This window comes from Talaromyces rugulosus, chromosome IV, assembly GCF_013368755.1.
Source record: "Talaromyces rugulosus chromosome IV, complete sequence".
Classification (NCBI taxonomy): domain Eukaryota; kingdom Fungi; phylum Ascomycota; class Eurotiomycetes; order Eurotiales; family Trichocomaceae; genus Talaromyces; species Talaromyces rugulosus.
Window position 1 is genome coordinate 2,101,340 of NC_049564.1, and position 13,634 is coordinate 2,114,973.

Here is a 13,634-nt window from a genome sequence, read left to right on the forward strand (position 1 = left end):
CAATTTATGTGATCCGAGTCTATAAAGGCGATGATGAACCTAGCACTTGAGGTCAGGCTTCAACAGATGTGGCCCTGCCACCAAGCCAACATCAATAACCTACTACTTCGCTGATTGGCGAAAGCCATTCCTGCGTAATTTGATATGTATGTTGATCCCATTCTACATGTATCTAGAAGGAAGTAGGTAAGGGGTAGTTTGTATGTCTGGTTACGTTAGTATAGTGTGTTCAAATAAGAAATACTTTTATAGTCTCATTTCTACACTTCAGTATACGAACATGACTCGTTCGAGGGCTAATATAGTGGGAATCTGCATGCGAACCGGGTCGAAACTAGAAAGGAGTTCAACGCCTTGACCTTCTAAGAACAATCGGTGTAATTACGCGGCCCATTAGGACGTCAGCCTTATCGCGCTAGGTGTATTGTTCATAGAACGTATTTATCTCGATCGGCAAAGCGGTTACGCAAGTCGGAGAGCAGAATTAAGATGACTGGCACAGGAATGGTAATTTCACTAGTTCATACACCTTAGGGTCCATAGATAGGACGCGCGGGCGAAAAGGAGAAATTCTAAACCCTCGGGGGCGCATCCTCCTCTCGATAATGTAAACGAGGTGAACCGGATGGAAGAGCTAGATGAGGAAAAAAGTTCCTTGGTCAATAATAATAATACCATCAATATTATTAGAATAGGTTTAGTCTTACCCAATGTGAGAGAGAGGGAACCATCCTCTTATCTTTCTTATCGTAACCCTAACCCTAACAGCTTGATCCGGTGGCTGGAGAACGGGGAAAATATTTTCCGGAGGCTTGGCAGCAATCATGCCCTGTTTTCGCCATTCGGTTCGCTCGATCGGGCGACGCTAGCAAGGCTTGGCAGCGGGTCCTCGGCGGGCCCGGCAGCCAATGGCGCATGGGCTAGGCGCAGCCTGACAGCCTCTGGGCCGCGGTGGCGACGCGCGCGGTCAGCGCTAGTCCCGCGTGGCCAATCGCGCCTTGCCGCATGCGGTATCCCGAGATGACATAAGCCGCACACTGATTGGTCCCCGCGCTGGCAGTGCCGCCGGATTGCGCGCATGGCGCGATTCGCCGCTGGAGCCCCGAGATAAAGTCTTGGCGCTGGGCGTGCCACCGTCACATTGCCCCACTGTTGAAAACTTCCCGAGCTGGACTGGTGCGCGGGCAAATTGCGCAGGGTTGGCCAGGCGGACAAGGGCAGAATCTTTAGTTGTACGGAGTACTCGGTAGAAAAGAAAGATTTAGTTACTTTGCCGCACGGTAACCATCGGCACGTCGTCGTCTCGTTGTGATGCTGGCTTGGCGTTGATGTAAATAATATCGCGCAGACTCACTCTCAGGCGCATGCGATGACTAGTTAATACGAGTCCGGCTGATACGAGACGTGTACCGCCACGTGGGGCTAACTGTGCTGACTGGCCAACCAGAACCCAGAACAGCCGGCCCTAGCCCGCATCCGGCGTTAGTCATAAAGCCCATTACAACTAAGACATCCCCTGTCCTGCTGGTTGGTGACCTTTAAGAACTGTTCACCTCCCTCAGCCTTGAGAGAGAAAAAACAGGGTTTTCTATTATTGTCCATCGCTGCGCTGCTCTACAATACCCTCCAGTTGATTCGGTTCTGGTAGAAATAGTAGTGGTAAGACAAAAGCGAAAAAAAAAAGCCCAATACAAAAAAACGAACTCCACCATGGACGAGCCCAAAGACGGTAAAGATACCGTCGTGCAACAGCACAACGGCGCCCACGATGTCGATGCCGGTGAAATCGTGTCCGACAACCATGGCCTGAAGCGACACTTGAGTAACCGCAAGGTGCAGATGATTGCTATCGGTGGCTCGATCGGTACCGCCATGTTCGTCAGTATCGGTGAAGCCCTGAACTACGGCGGGCCCGGCAGCTTGCTGATCACCTACACTCTGTACGCCTGTGTGCTCGCCCTCGTAAACAACGCCATGGCCGAGATGGCCATCTACATGCCCGTCAACGCCTCCTTCATCCGACATGCCTCCGTCTGGGTCGACGATGCCTGGGGCTTCATGGCCGGCTGGAACTTTTTTTTCTACGAAGCCATACTTATTCCCTTTGAGATCAGCGCCCTCAACCTGATTTTGACTTTCTGGAGAGACGACATCCCCGTTGCGGCCATTTGCGTCGCATGTATTGTTGCTTATGGGTATATCCATCGCGCCACCCTTGTACCCTTGTCCCACACGCGTTTTTTGCCCTTCTTTTATTTTTACTCACTCCCAAAGCGACCGTTTTCTTATTCAAAGCCAGATGCTAATTTTTGCGCCCTGATGCGGCCACTGAAGATTGATCAATGTAGCAGCCGTCAAATGGTATGGTGAGGCCGAATTCTGGCTCTCGTGGGGAAAACTTCTCCTGATGATGATTGTCTTCTCTTTCACTTTTGTTACTATGGTTGGAGGCAACCCCCAGCATGACCCGTACGGTTTCCGGTACTGGAGAACACCCGTGAGTTTGACCCCTGGTTTTTTTTCTTTTCTTAGAAACCGGTTCTGATTCATCTTCGCTCGGACTAGGGTGCATTCGCCGAATACCTCGCGGGAGGCAGTATGGGCAAATGGGAAGGCTTTCTCGGCTCTCTCTGGATGGCTAGTTTCGCCATTGTCGGTCCCGAATATATGGCTATGGTAGCTGGAGAAGCCAAACTGCCCCGTGTCACGCTGAAACGGGCCTTCAAATCCGTCTATATCCGTTTCGGCGTGTTTTTCATCGGCGGTGCTCTTTGCGTTGGTATCGTGGTTGCGTATAATGACCCGAACCTGCTGAAAGTGTTGGGCTCCAGTACCGGTGCTGCTTCGCCCTACGTGATTGCAATGCAAAATATGGGTGTGGCTGGACTGCCGCATTTGGTTAATGCGCTCCTCTTCACCTCGATCTTCTCTGCCGGAAATGCCTATACTTATTGCGCCTCGCGTACCCTGCATGGGTTGGCCGCCCAAGGTCACGCTCCCAAGTTTTTGGCACAGTGCACGAAAGACGGTGTCCCGTTCTGGTGCTTGCTAATCGTCATGGCATTCCCTTTCCTGTCATTGCTGCAGCTCTCAGGAAGCGCTTACACTGCTCTCACCTGGTATGACTATTCCCATGACACATAAAAATTTTGCACTATTGACATTTTTTTTTTCTCTTTTAGGCTTACAAACATCGTCACTGCTGGCGGTATGATTGACTACATCGTCATGTGTGTTAACTACATCTTCTTCTATCGCGCCTGCAAGGCCCAGGGTGTCAACCGCCGAGAATTCACCTACTACGGTTACTTCCAGCCATACGGCACGGTATTTGCTCTCTGCTTCGAGATTTGCGTCCTCGTATGCTACGGATACGCCGTATTCCGACCTGGCGGATGGGACATCAGCTCATTCTTCACCCACTATGCCATGGTCTTCTTGGGCATTCTTACTTTCTGCGGATGGAAGATTGTCAAGCGCACTAAGTTCGTCAAGCCCCACGAAGCTGATCTCGTCTGGGCCCGACCATCGCTCGAACACTACGAGTTGACCACGCTTGACCGCGACGTTGGATTCTGGAATGAGACCTTGTCTATGCTTGGTATTAAAAAGAAGAAGGCGGATGCCGAGATCCAAGAGTTTTAAATCTCCAAATTTTTTTGCTTCTGGTTGGACTTGTAATATTGGTCACAATGTGATCATTTATATGGCGGTTAATTTTCCATTCTCTCTTATACCACTTTGACATGTACATATAGACTATCGTGCCTTGCTCAAATGTTATTTATAGCGATATCCAATCATTCATGTCCCCCAATTCTGGCATTAACTTTAAAAATACATCATTTGGGATATTCAAGCAGTATTCCGACAAGTCCAAACAGAGCTGCCAGAGTCATCGTGAATGGCCTTGCCGCTAACATACAATCCCAAACCACACAGAGTTGCTCCCATCACAATGATCCCAGCATTAAGAATGGTCAACGCAATCTTCCGCGGCGACGAAAACATCTGGCCCCAGTTCAGGTGCATCCAGTACACTCCCCCCAATCCATAACTAAACCACGATGCAAACAGGGAGCTGATCAGACTCAAAAGATCGGAAAACACGGGGATCGACTCGGCAATTATCAGCGCGATGACCCAGCAGACTACACCAATGGCAATCCAGCTGCCGATGGCCATGGCATCGCGTCGGTGCATCAGGCCGGTTTTGTGGAAGAGGCGGAAGTAGATGTATTTGAGTCCGATGTGGCCGTTGACGACACCTGCGCCAACGATGGTCGGGATGGCGATACCGTATGCGACTTTTTTCAGGACTGGGCCTGCCGACGTCAGGGCTGGCGATGCAACGTCGGAGCCGACATAGTGGTAAATTATCATGGCGGCCACGCAGTACAGAACTATCTCGAAAACTTGCAGCATGCATAGGGCCTTGGGGAACTCGCGGGGGTCTTTCATTTCAGAAATCAGACCAAAGAAAGCGATATGCGCACAGTACGCAAACACGATATTAGTGACGGCCGTGAAAGCAGGCACCAGTCCAGTCTTGACCGTGAGCTGCACCATGGGACCCTGACCATGCCCCTGGACGCCAACGCCAATCATGGTGACCATGACTGCAGCAAAGATACTCAAAAAGGACAGGATGGAGATCCATGTGATGTTCTTCATCGTACGGGGCAGCGAGCAGACCATGCAGATGATCATACCAATCACACTGAACACAATCGAGCATGTTCCGTGGTCAGTCAGCGTGTTCATCATCACCGCAAATGTCAATATATGGCTGCCCATGATGAAGATGGAAAACAGAATCTGGCCCAGCCCGAACAATTCTCGACCGAACCAGCCGAACAAGATTTCTCCGGCGTCTGCGAGATTCTGGATGTGCGGATATCGCATTCGGAACTGCGAAATCACATAGCCTGTGTAGGTTGCGATGATGCCGAGACCGACAATTAAAATGATCGAACTATATCACAAGTCAGGAAAACGTTTCACTATCAAGACCAGAGCGCAAAACATACGGAACAATTCCCAGCGAGGCCACTGCAGCTGGTAACGATAAGACGCCCAATGATACTGACTCGGAGATCATGACTGTACGGAAAACGGTGAGATTATAATAATTATCAAGCTGCTGAGGCATCACACTCACGCATTCCGCATTGCCTATCCATTATTGTCAGCAAATGCAACATATACATGCATTCCCAGCGCCAGCAGGATCATAAACGTACCACCATGCAAGTGTCTTATACTTGACTTCCGCTCCTTCCTCGTTTCCAAAGGCATCTACAACGTTATCCGGCTTCAGATCCTCAAGGTTTTCTGCATCATACTCGGGGCTCGTCGGCTGTGCCTTGTTGATATCGTCTGTATTCATTGTCGATTGGGTTGTATTTGAGATCAATCGGAGACAAACGATCGGACAAATGAATACAAGCAGATTGGACGAAAGAGAAAGCAATTGGTAATTGTTCAGGAACCCCGTCAATGACAGAACAAAAATAAAACAATGTGGGAAAGACAGAGCAAAAAAATCCTGTTGTGGGTCCTCAGGCCAGCATCCGGATACGTCTGGTCGATCGGAATTCCGTGCTATATTCGCTCCACTAGAAGAAATTGGGAATGATATATATATATTTAATCATTCTTTTAGTCTGTTGATATGCAAATCCGAGTTTTCTGAGGAAATTTTACTGTCAACGGATACTATTTTCCTGTGATAACCGACATTATCCGTTTCTTTTGTCAGACATGGGTAAAAGGTTGATTACCGAAAAAGGCAAGTCAACGCTTGGATTTGGCAACGAGTGTGGCTCATGTGGGCCGCTTTTACTTAACAAAAACTCACCGGCCTCATTTTCTCACCACTTCCTGCCCGGTCTGGGCCGGATTGAGCAAGCTATAGCGGGTACTTGCTGCTTTATTTTAGAAATGTTGAGCAACCCGATCTCTGGATGAAGAGATATGGGGGTTTCTTGCCGCGGATTGCGTGAGGGATTTCTTTTACATGGCTAAATGACATCTAATAAAGCTATCACAGTATGAAATTGATCTTGTAACTATAATTCAGGAACTCAGGCACTGCAGATCTAGACTGGAATTTGTAGAGGTTGAAATGCTTAAACGGTGGGCTATTCTTGGCGATTTTCACGGGCCGTCTTGGGAGAAGAATTTGCACCCAACTTGTAACAAAAGTTCATATTAATAATCTCATCATATATTCCCCGATGGTTTAAATGTATACATACGCCTTGTAGTTCAGTGTTGAATCACATTGTCAACGAGTGCGACGACACCTTTTTACAGTATTGGGAAAAAAAAAAAAGAAAAAAAACGCTCGGCGGGTGGCACGATTAGCTGCATTCATCCCCGCTGTGGATAAGGTCGCCGCCACATCGGTCATACTTTCACTTTCAGCATAGCAAACGATAAATAGACACCACAAGAATAATGTCGTCCAGGAACATTGAACCCTACCCTTTCAAGTTCGAGACCGAAGAGGTTACAAACCCCGGCTCTCATTCGGATCTCCGGTCCGAGGTTACTTTAACTTTAAAAAATGTCCGGGGACGTATACCGTCGCTGCAAGCGTCTCGCCTTCGTGGTCTTTGGCTAGAAGGCTACAAAGATCCACAAAAGATTCTGGCCTTTCCATGCTCTTACGATGGCCTTTCTTCACGGCTGGTTGAAGAAGCTGGCTTCCCGATCGTGTTCATGTCTGGATTCAATGTCGCTAGCGCATTTGGACTGCCGGATACGGGATATGTCGCCATGCAGGAGATGTGCGACAAAATCCAAGAAGTCGTTCGACAAGTCTCCGTGCCCGTCATGGCAGATGGTGATACTGGATATGGCAGTCCAATGAACGTGAAGCGCACTGTAGAGTCCTTTGCAAAGGCCGGCGCAGCGGGTATCATGATTGAGGATCAAACGTGGCCGAAACGTAAGGAAACCGGATAAGAAATTGATCTACGAGATTGGTTGAAAACATTATTTCTAACATGAACAGGCTGCGGACACACCAAAGGCAAGTCGGTGGTCTCGCGTGAAGAAGCTTTCGCGCGCATTCGAGCCGCATGCGACGCTCGCGATGAAGGTCAGGACATCTTCATCCTTGCGCGGACTGATGCTTTGGTCGTTGGTTGGGAAGAGGCCATGGCGCGTGCAGCTGAATTCAAACGCCTCGGAGTCGATGCTATCTTCGTAGAAGCTCTACCAGATCGCGCGGCTATGAGACGGTGTGTGGAAGAGGTCGATATGCCCATGCTAGCCAACATTATCGAAGGCGGCAAGACCGAGAACTTGTCTGCGAAAGAGCTGGCTGAGCTGGGCTTCTCTGCTGTATCGTATCCGTGGACGTTGGTCGCAGCAAAATTGAAAAGCATCCGCGATACCTTGGAGAGCCTCAAACGGAGTCTGACGGTGGGACCACCTGAGATGATACTTTCTTACGACGAGGTGGTGGAAGGAGTAGGGTTCAAGAAGTACTGGGTAGGAGGTTCTGCAGCCCTGCCGCTTAGGATTCAACTGATGTGTTTGCTTTTAGGAACTGGAAGAGAAATACAAGTATTCGGAGTGATCGATCCTCGCGAATATCTTATTATGGTAAACAATGGTCAATGTTTTGAATCACTTGAAGTCTATGCTCTCCAAAAAAAAAAAAAAAAACATAAGAGAACTTCAATGTTACATCTACATAACCATAATCATAATGCTAATGACGTCATTCTAAAATAATTTGCAGTAACCGAAAAACTATACGAGGCCGTGAGAACTTTTATTTCTCGCTGTCGTCATCGAGTGGCTGGTTGCGCTTAATCCTTCTTCTCTGGAGAATAAAAATGCTAGCTTGTTTCTACACACGTGGATAGCGGCAATTTCGGCTGCATTCATCCGTAAAACTAATCTGCTGATCCTTGCATGCCCCCAAATATTTACTGCATATTCTACTCTCTTCTTTGTCTTTGTCGCCTGTTTCATGTGTTCCATTTGTTACACAAAATCTGTTCCTCCGAGGCATCTCAATCAATATCCGGATGTTTTGGCAGTTACATGTACTGGAAGGACTCTCACAACTCGAACCGTTAGGAGACCAAGCAAAGACGGACAAGGCACATATGCGGTGAGAAGAAAATATGCAGATATGCAAGGAGACCGGACTGACATTAAAAATATGTTTGTCGTGTCGCCAGATAACAACCTAGAAATAACCTCACAGTCTGGTTACGGTGAAACTGTATTTTGTGGCTACTGTGATCGTGGTTGACATACATTTCCACCCGCCTCCTCTTTCGGTTACCTATCAGCAGCATTGAGATTATTCGTGGGTACGCTTGCCTCTAGAGGGTGATTCAGTACTGTTGCAAAGGCGGGGTTCCGTTAACGCCAACGCCTCTCAACCGTCAATGCGTGTTATAGTTGTGGGTGCTGGTAAGTGATGTCCCTAGTGTGAAACAAAGATTACTGTACTAAAAATACCCATGAATTCAAGGCCTTGCAGGTCTGGCTATCGCAAACGGGTTAAAAAAGGTGCGTCGGTGGAAATTTATGGCTTCTATTGACATTGACTATCAAAACACGAAAGCCCTAACACAGCCCAGAATAACATACCCTACGTAATCGTCGACCGTGAGACTGCCCCACGAGACCGCAATTGGGCCATAACACTTGGCTGGGCGCTGCCTCTGTTTCAAAAGCTTCTACCCGAAGATCTCTACAATTCCCTGCACCAATGCCAGCCAGACCCAACCCTGGACGCAAAGGTAGCAGGCGAAAAAGGTATTCTTGTTCGTGATGGAGCAACAGGATTAGAGATGAATGTAGCTCGATTCCCGGCTATCCGACGATTGAACATCCAGAAGACAAAACGTCACTTATCGACCGGCATTGACGTGAAATATGGGAAGAGATTAATAGACATCACCATTAACGAGGGGAAAGATGACGACGGCCTGGTAACGGCACACTTTGATGACGGAACCTCCGAGACTGGGTCGTTGATAGTCGGCGCTGATGGTGGAGCGTCGCAAGTCCGTCGTTGGCTGTTGGGAGATCTCGCGCAGCAAGAGGCTTTGCCCTGCGATTTCATGAACTTTTCATTCACGCTTCCAGCTGATATAGCTGTCCACCTCGACAAGGAGATGAACCCTACTGTAGATGTGGGTGCGCATCCTTCAAATATGTATTTGGGAATTTTCCTTTTGGATAAACCGGATATAGACAAGCCGGAGACTTGGGTATTCTATATTCTTGCTACATGGCGTCTTGACGATAAAAATGATCGTGGATCTGGCAAGAGACTAGACGAGCTTCGCTCCCGCATGACTGGCTGGTTTGATCTTTACAAAACTGTTGTTGAAAATGTCCCAGATGACGTGGAAATAAAGCCAGATCAACTACGAATATGGAAAACGAAACCATGGGACAATCACCAGGCACGTGTCACGCTGGCAGGGGATGCTGCACACAGGTACCTGCTCTTGATCAACTCAATAGCATAAGAAATTACTAACAGTGACTGCAGTATGACTTTCCATCGTGGCCAAGGTGGAAATCTTGCCATAAAAGATGCGGACGAGTTTGTGAGCAGTATTACTGCCGTGAAAAGAGGCGAAAAGGACATAGAAGACGCAGTCGACGCTTACGACAATGGCGCTTTATTACGAAGCGCGGAAGTCGAGATTTCGAGACAAGCTAGCATGGCATTCCTCGACTATGAAAATTTCGATAAAAGCCCTGTCTTCAAGATGGGTATTAGCCCTGCTATGAAATTTTAACCAGAGTGGCCAGTTTATTCCATATTCTATCTTTATTGTTATTAGAGGAATTCATGCTTTCGCTCGAAATGGTGTCTATGCCACGCTCAAATCACACAAATTTTCAATCTTAGCAAACAAAATATCAAAGCCCTGTCTATTGGCCATAACCCACAGCCTTGTTCAACGTATGAACATCCCAGTAGAACGGTTTCATCTCGGTAATCTGTTCCGCATCCAAGTCAACAGTAACAGCTTGGCAGAAAGGAAAGAAAATATTCTCTCCTGTCTTGCGCACGCGAAAGTGAACTGTTGAGAGTACGACAATCCGACTCGAGCCTTCCTTTTCGAATATTTCTGGGTCCTGGACGTCCACGACATCGAAGAGGTCTGCCATCTGCTTTGCCCACTCCTGGAATCCGGTTGGTCCAGTGAACACGCCACCGTAGGGCAGGTGGGGAGTTTGCACCAAGTTTATATTAGGGGATAACAAGGCAGCCATTCCACTAAAGTCTCTTTGTTCCGGTGGTGCTGACATGTAAATGACTTCGGCATCGTAGAATGCCTTGAGGATCGAGCGTGGGGTATGCTTCGGAGTGGACATGGTGGCGTCAAAGGTGTGGAAATGTTTGGCGGTATTGGTGCGAAGGTTTAGCGGAATCAAATATTTGAATACTATTCGTTGTAGGAGGAGAGATTAATATCCAGATAGGCAATCTGTCTAGACCGACAAATCAAGAGAGGGCCGTGTTTTTAATTAATTAATCGACAGTTGAGAGAATCAAGTGATGGTTTTGGCTTTTATATGCCTGAAAAATAAAAATAATTTATAATACAGCTTCGGTCTAGATAAAGCAGCAATCTGATCCACAGCTACATGTAGCCACATGGAATATATGTACATAATTTGGCAAATGTGTCTTCCATGTTGCCTGGCGCATGTGCGGTTTGGCTCCGGACAACTCTTCCGTCCTACTTTTCCGTGCCCAAAGGAGGACCGGTGTGAGTTGTGCGTTATGTGTCGATAAATTATGTTTTTAAATACTATCCACAAAGGCTTGTTAATAGCCTAGACGGATACTTGGCTGAATATCTTCTATCGACAAGGAAGAGTATGCAACGGGCCAATCACATCACTCTCTGGTTATCAAAGGTAGGAGACTAGCCTATTATAGAACTCCTATTGTTCCGACGCCAAAAAATGTCTAGTTTTCAATCGCAAGTCACCAATAAAAGGAAACCAAAATATGAAAGCATTGATAATATCATTAATATGCAGTGCATTTACTGAACGCATGGATTTTTAAAGGGAAAGAATGAAGAAGAATTTTGCGACAGAGCTGACTGGCACTCTTTACACAAGATCCATTCTACCCTTTACTACTGATAATACAAATAGAAAGTGCTATATTGTTACATTACAACATGTGGTAGAGTTGATCAGATTAAAAATCATACAAAATGCTTCAAAATGTTTCGGGCTATGAATTTATCGCCACATAACAAGAAAAAAAATGAAAATAAAACCAAATTTCAATGTCATAAATCATAATTGAGTCACTGTTTAGCTTGGTCTTTGCTGCTTTGGTCTCCAAAGCCGAGACAGCTCTTCGCGCTTTCAGCACCACCCGAAATGGAATTTTCCACACCAGATACATCTTTAACCATGGGATCTGTGTATTGGGACATGGCTCCCCCGTAAGACCCCTGATCATCCTTTCCATTTCTTTCCATTCTGTTTATCCCTTCCTCGCTAGCTAAGTTTCCGAGCGGTGCAGCGATGCCATTTTCGCTGACTTGGTTTCCGATGAGATTGTTGACATCTCCTTGTAGTTGGTCCACTTGTTTGATACCGGTGACCTTTGATTTATCCAGCGTATCTTTTCTTTGATCAGAAATCTTATTTTCACTGCTAGCTAATCAAGGAATACCTTTGGTGGCATAAGAAGCTTTGTTATCACCGCTTCCAAACCATTTTAGATACTGATCCTCAATCCAAGGCATCCATTTTTCATACTGGTGGTTGTAAGCTTCTTTGATCCATTCTGAATACGACTGTTTCTGTTTCTCTTCGGTAGTGAGGTTGCTATAAATCTGCCGCTTTGGTTCTTCTGTATGTGGGGTTGATGTCCCTGTGGCTTGTTTAATGGTGTCCATTTTCGTAGCTTCGTGCTTTAAAGTCGGTTAAAATGAATGTTTAATATCGGACATTTCTTTTCTAAATCCAGCAGCGATTTATGGATGCGAAATATATATCGGATTCCCGGTCAATATTGATTCTGACGTCGTTGGTGGGCCAGCCATTGACGTCAACGGGGCACGGAGATTTATCGACCGTGTGATTGGCGTGGCTCGAGGAGATCGATCGGTGTCGATTAAGTTTATTGGATGACATCCTTACTCTTGGTTCAATAAGTACCTCACTAGGCGCACTTATTTAGTAGATATGTCATTTCGTCCGTTGAGTATGTATCTAGTTTTGGGTCGCTCGGATCTGTTTAGGATAGAAAGGGTATCCACATGGAATCACCGCTAAAGGAATATTGTCTGACGACGGTTGATATGAATGTTTGAATATTGTTAGATTCGGACTACCGTGAACATGTATTCCAGATAAAGACTAGACATTATTCGACTTCTAACTGTAGAATGCTAATATTATGATGCGGCAAACCGGCTGTTCAACATACATCAACTTGAAGATTGGCCGAGACTTCAATCAGACAACTATTGCAGTTATCTCCTAGGCACTATAATAATAATTATTGGTGGCCCTTTTGTTTCAAGTACTTTGATATGAGCTATACATGTAGCACTCTAGCGATCTCTCTTTTATTGTAGCACTTATTCTAAGCTAGTCGAAATTTGTCGTCATCCCCACCTCTCGGAAAGCATCAAGATTGTCCTTTAACTGCTGAATTTTGGTGTCCGATCTCTGGTAACAGTCAGGTCCAAGAGGCAAGCGCAAGAAATTGGTTTTGCCCTCTCCGACCCCGGTTCCGGTAACGACATCGTATATAATCTCGGACGCTTTAACCGGATCCCCTGGTTGCTTCTGATCCATTCTGGTGAATTTCTGTAGTACGTCATCAAGCGGAGTCCCCTTGTACGCAGGATTCAAGCCAGCTGCCGGTGTAGAGAAGCCAGAAAGAAAAGTTGTCCTAAACGCCCCTGGTTCGACGATCAAAACTCTGATTCCAAACCCTCCAACCTCACGGGACAAAGCCTCGGAGAAACCTTCAAGCGCAAATTTGCTGCTGGCGTATAGACCGCAGGAGGGAAGACCATCAAGGGCGGCAATGCTGCTTATGTTCACTATAGTGCCTGACTTTTGAGCGCGCATGAACGGGAGGACAGCTTTGATGGTTCGCATCGCCCCATAAAGATTGACGTTGAATTGGCTATGTATTTCTTCCTCACTAATATGGGAAAGACATTAGCCTCAAAACCCCGTTTAAAGTAGATGTCCGGGGTGAAAAACTAGAAAGGAAACCGAGACATTTATCACTCACTTGACATCCTCTATGCCACCAGACATAAAAAAGGCAGCATTATTTACCAAGACATCGATCTTCCCTGCTCCTAAACTCTTGATCGCAGAGTCAACATCCTGTACAGCTGAGGGCGATGTGACGTCAAGTTTGACCCATTTACCCCCTAGGGACTCTATTTGCGGATTTTCTTGCGCTGCTTTTATAGGATTCCGGGTTGCTGCAATGACTTGGTGGCCATGCTTAAGTACTACTTCGGTAAGGACGAGGCCAAACCCAGCGCTGGCACCAGTAATTAACCACACCTGCGACATTTTTTAGATATATCGATTGATGGAGTGCGATGGGTTTTGATATTTGGCAATATGATTATGAA

At 46.7% G+C, this 13,634-nt stretch overlaps 7 protein-coding genes across 7 annotated transcripts; 3 read left to right on the top strand and 4 right to left on the bottom strand.

Annotated features, from left to right (window-relative positions):
• Nucleotides 1-1,710: 1,710 nt before the first annotated feature.
• On the top strand, nucleotides 1,711-3,645 carry TRUGW13939_07529 (uncharacterized protein; the record flags this gene model as incomplete). The annotated part of the gene is made up of 4 exons (XM_035490668.1): nucleotides 1,711-2,195; nucleotides 2,335-2,497; nucleotides 2,566-3,119; nucleotides 3,183-3,645. The coding sequence occupies 4 exons, from the start codon at nucleotides 1,711-1,713 to the stop codon at nucleotides 3,643-3,645; spliced, it is 1,665 nt and encodes a 554-aa protein (XP_035346561.1).
• A 210-nt stretch (nucleotides 3,646-3,855) lies between these two features.
• Nucleotides 3,856-5,389, bottom strand: TRUGW13939_07530 (uncharacterized protein; the record flags this gene model as incomplete). The annotated part of the gene is made up of 4 exons (XM_035490669.1): nucleotides 3,856-4,975; nucleotides 5,031-5,103; nucleotides 5,162-5,175; nucleotides 5,244-5,389. 4 exons carry the CDS (start codon nucleotides 5,387-5,389, stop codon nucleotides 3,856-3,858), a joined length of 1,353 nt encoding a protein of 450 aa, XP_035346562.1.
• Nucleotides 5,390-6,462: 1,073 nt separating this feature from the next.
• Nucleotides 6,463-7,591, top strand: TRUGW13939_07531 (uncharacterized protein; the record flags this gene model as incomplete). The annotated part of the gene is made up of 3 exons (XM_035490670.1): nucleotides 6,463-6,955; nucleotides 7,022-7,503; nucleotides 7,559-7,591. The coding sequence occupies 3 exons, from the start codon at nucleotides 6,463-6,465 to the stop codon at nucleotides 7,589-7,591; spliced, it is 1,008 nt and encodes a 335-aa protein (XP_035346563.1).
• Nucleotides 7,592-8,417: 826 nt separating this feature from the next.
• On the top strand, nucleotides 8,418-9,788 carry TRUGW13939_07532 (uncharacterized protein; the record flags this gene model as incomplete). Its single annotated transcript, XM_035490671.1, has 4 exons — nucleotides 8,418-8,442; nucleotides 8,504-8,541; nucleotides 8,613-9,481; nucleotides 9,536-9,788. 4 exons carry the CDS (start codon nucleotides 8,418-8,420, stop codon nucleotides 9,786-9,788), a joined length of 1,185 nt encoding a protein of 394 aa, XP_035346564.1.
• Nucleotides 9,789-9,924: 136 nt separating this feature from the next.
• Nucleotides 9,925-10,371, bottom strand: TRUGW13939_07533 (uncharacterized protein; the record flags this gene model as incomplete). Its single annotated transcript, XM_035490672.1, has 1 exon — nucleotides 9,925-10,371. The coding sequence occupies one exon, from the start codon at nucleotides 10,369-10,371 to the stop codon at nucleotides 9,925-9,927; it is 447 nt and encodes a 148-aa protein (XP_035346565.1).
• Nucleotides 10,372-11,324: 953 nt separating this feature from the next.
• On the bottom strand, nucleotides 11,325-11,924 carry TRUGW13939_07534 (uncharacterized protein; the record flags this gene model as incomplete). Its single annotated transcript, XM_035490673.1, has 2 exons — nucleotides 11,325-11,647; nucleotides 11,699-11,924. 2 exons carry the CDS (start codon nucleotides 11,922-11,924, stop codon nucleotides 11,325-11,327), a joined length of 549 nt encoding a protein of 182 aa, XP_035346566.1.
• A 697-nt stretch (nucleotides 11,925-12,621) lies between these two features.
• TRUGW13939_07535 (uncharacterized protein) lies at nucleotides 12,622-13,572 on the bottom strand (the record flags this gene model as incomplete). Its single annotated transcript, XM_035490674.1, has 2 exons — nucleotides 12,622-13,186; nucleotides 13,280-13,572. 2 exons carry the CDS (start codon nucleotides 13,570-13,572, stop codon nucleotides 12,622-12,624), a joined length of 858 nt encoding a protein of 285 aa, XP_035346567.1.
• Between the last annotated feature and the right edge of the window lie 62 nt (nucleotides 13,573-13,634).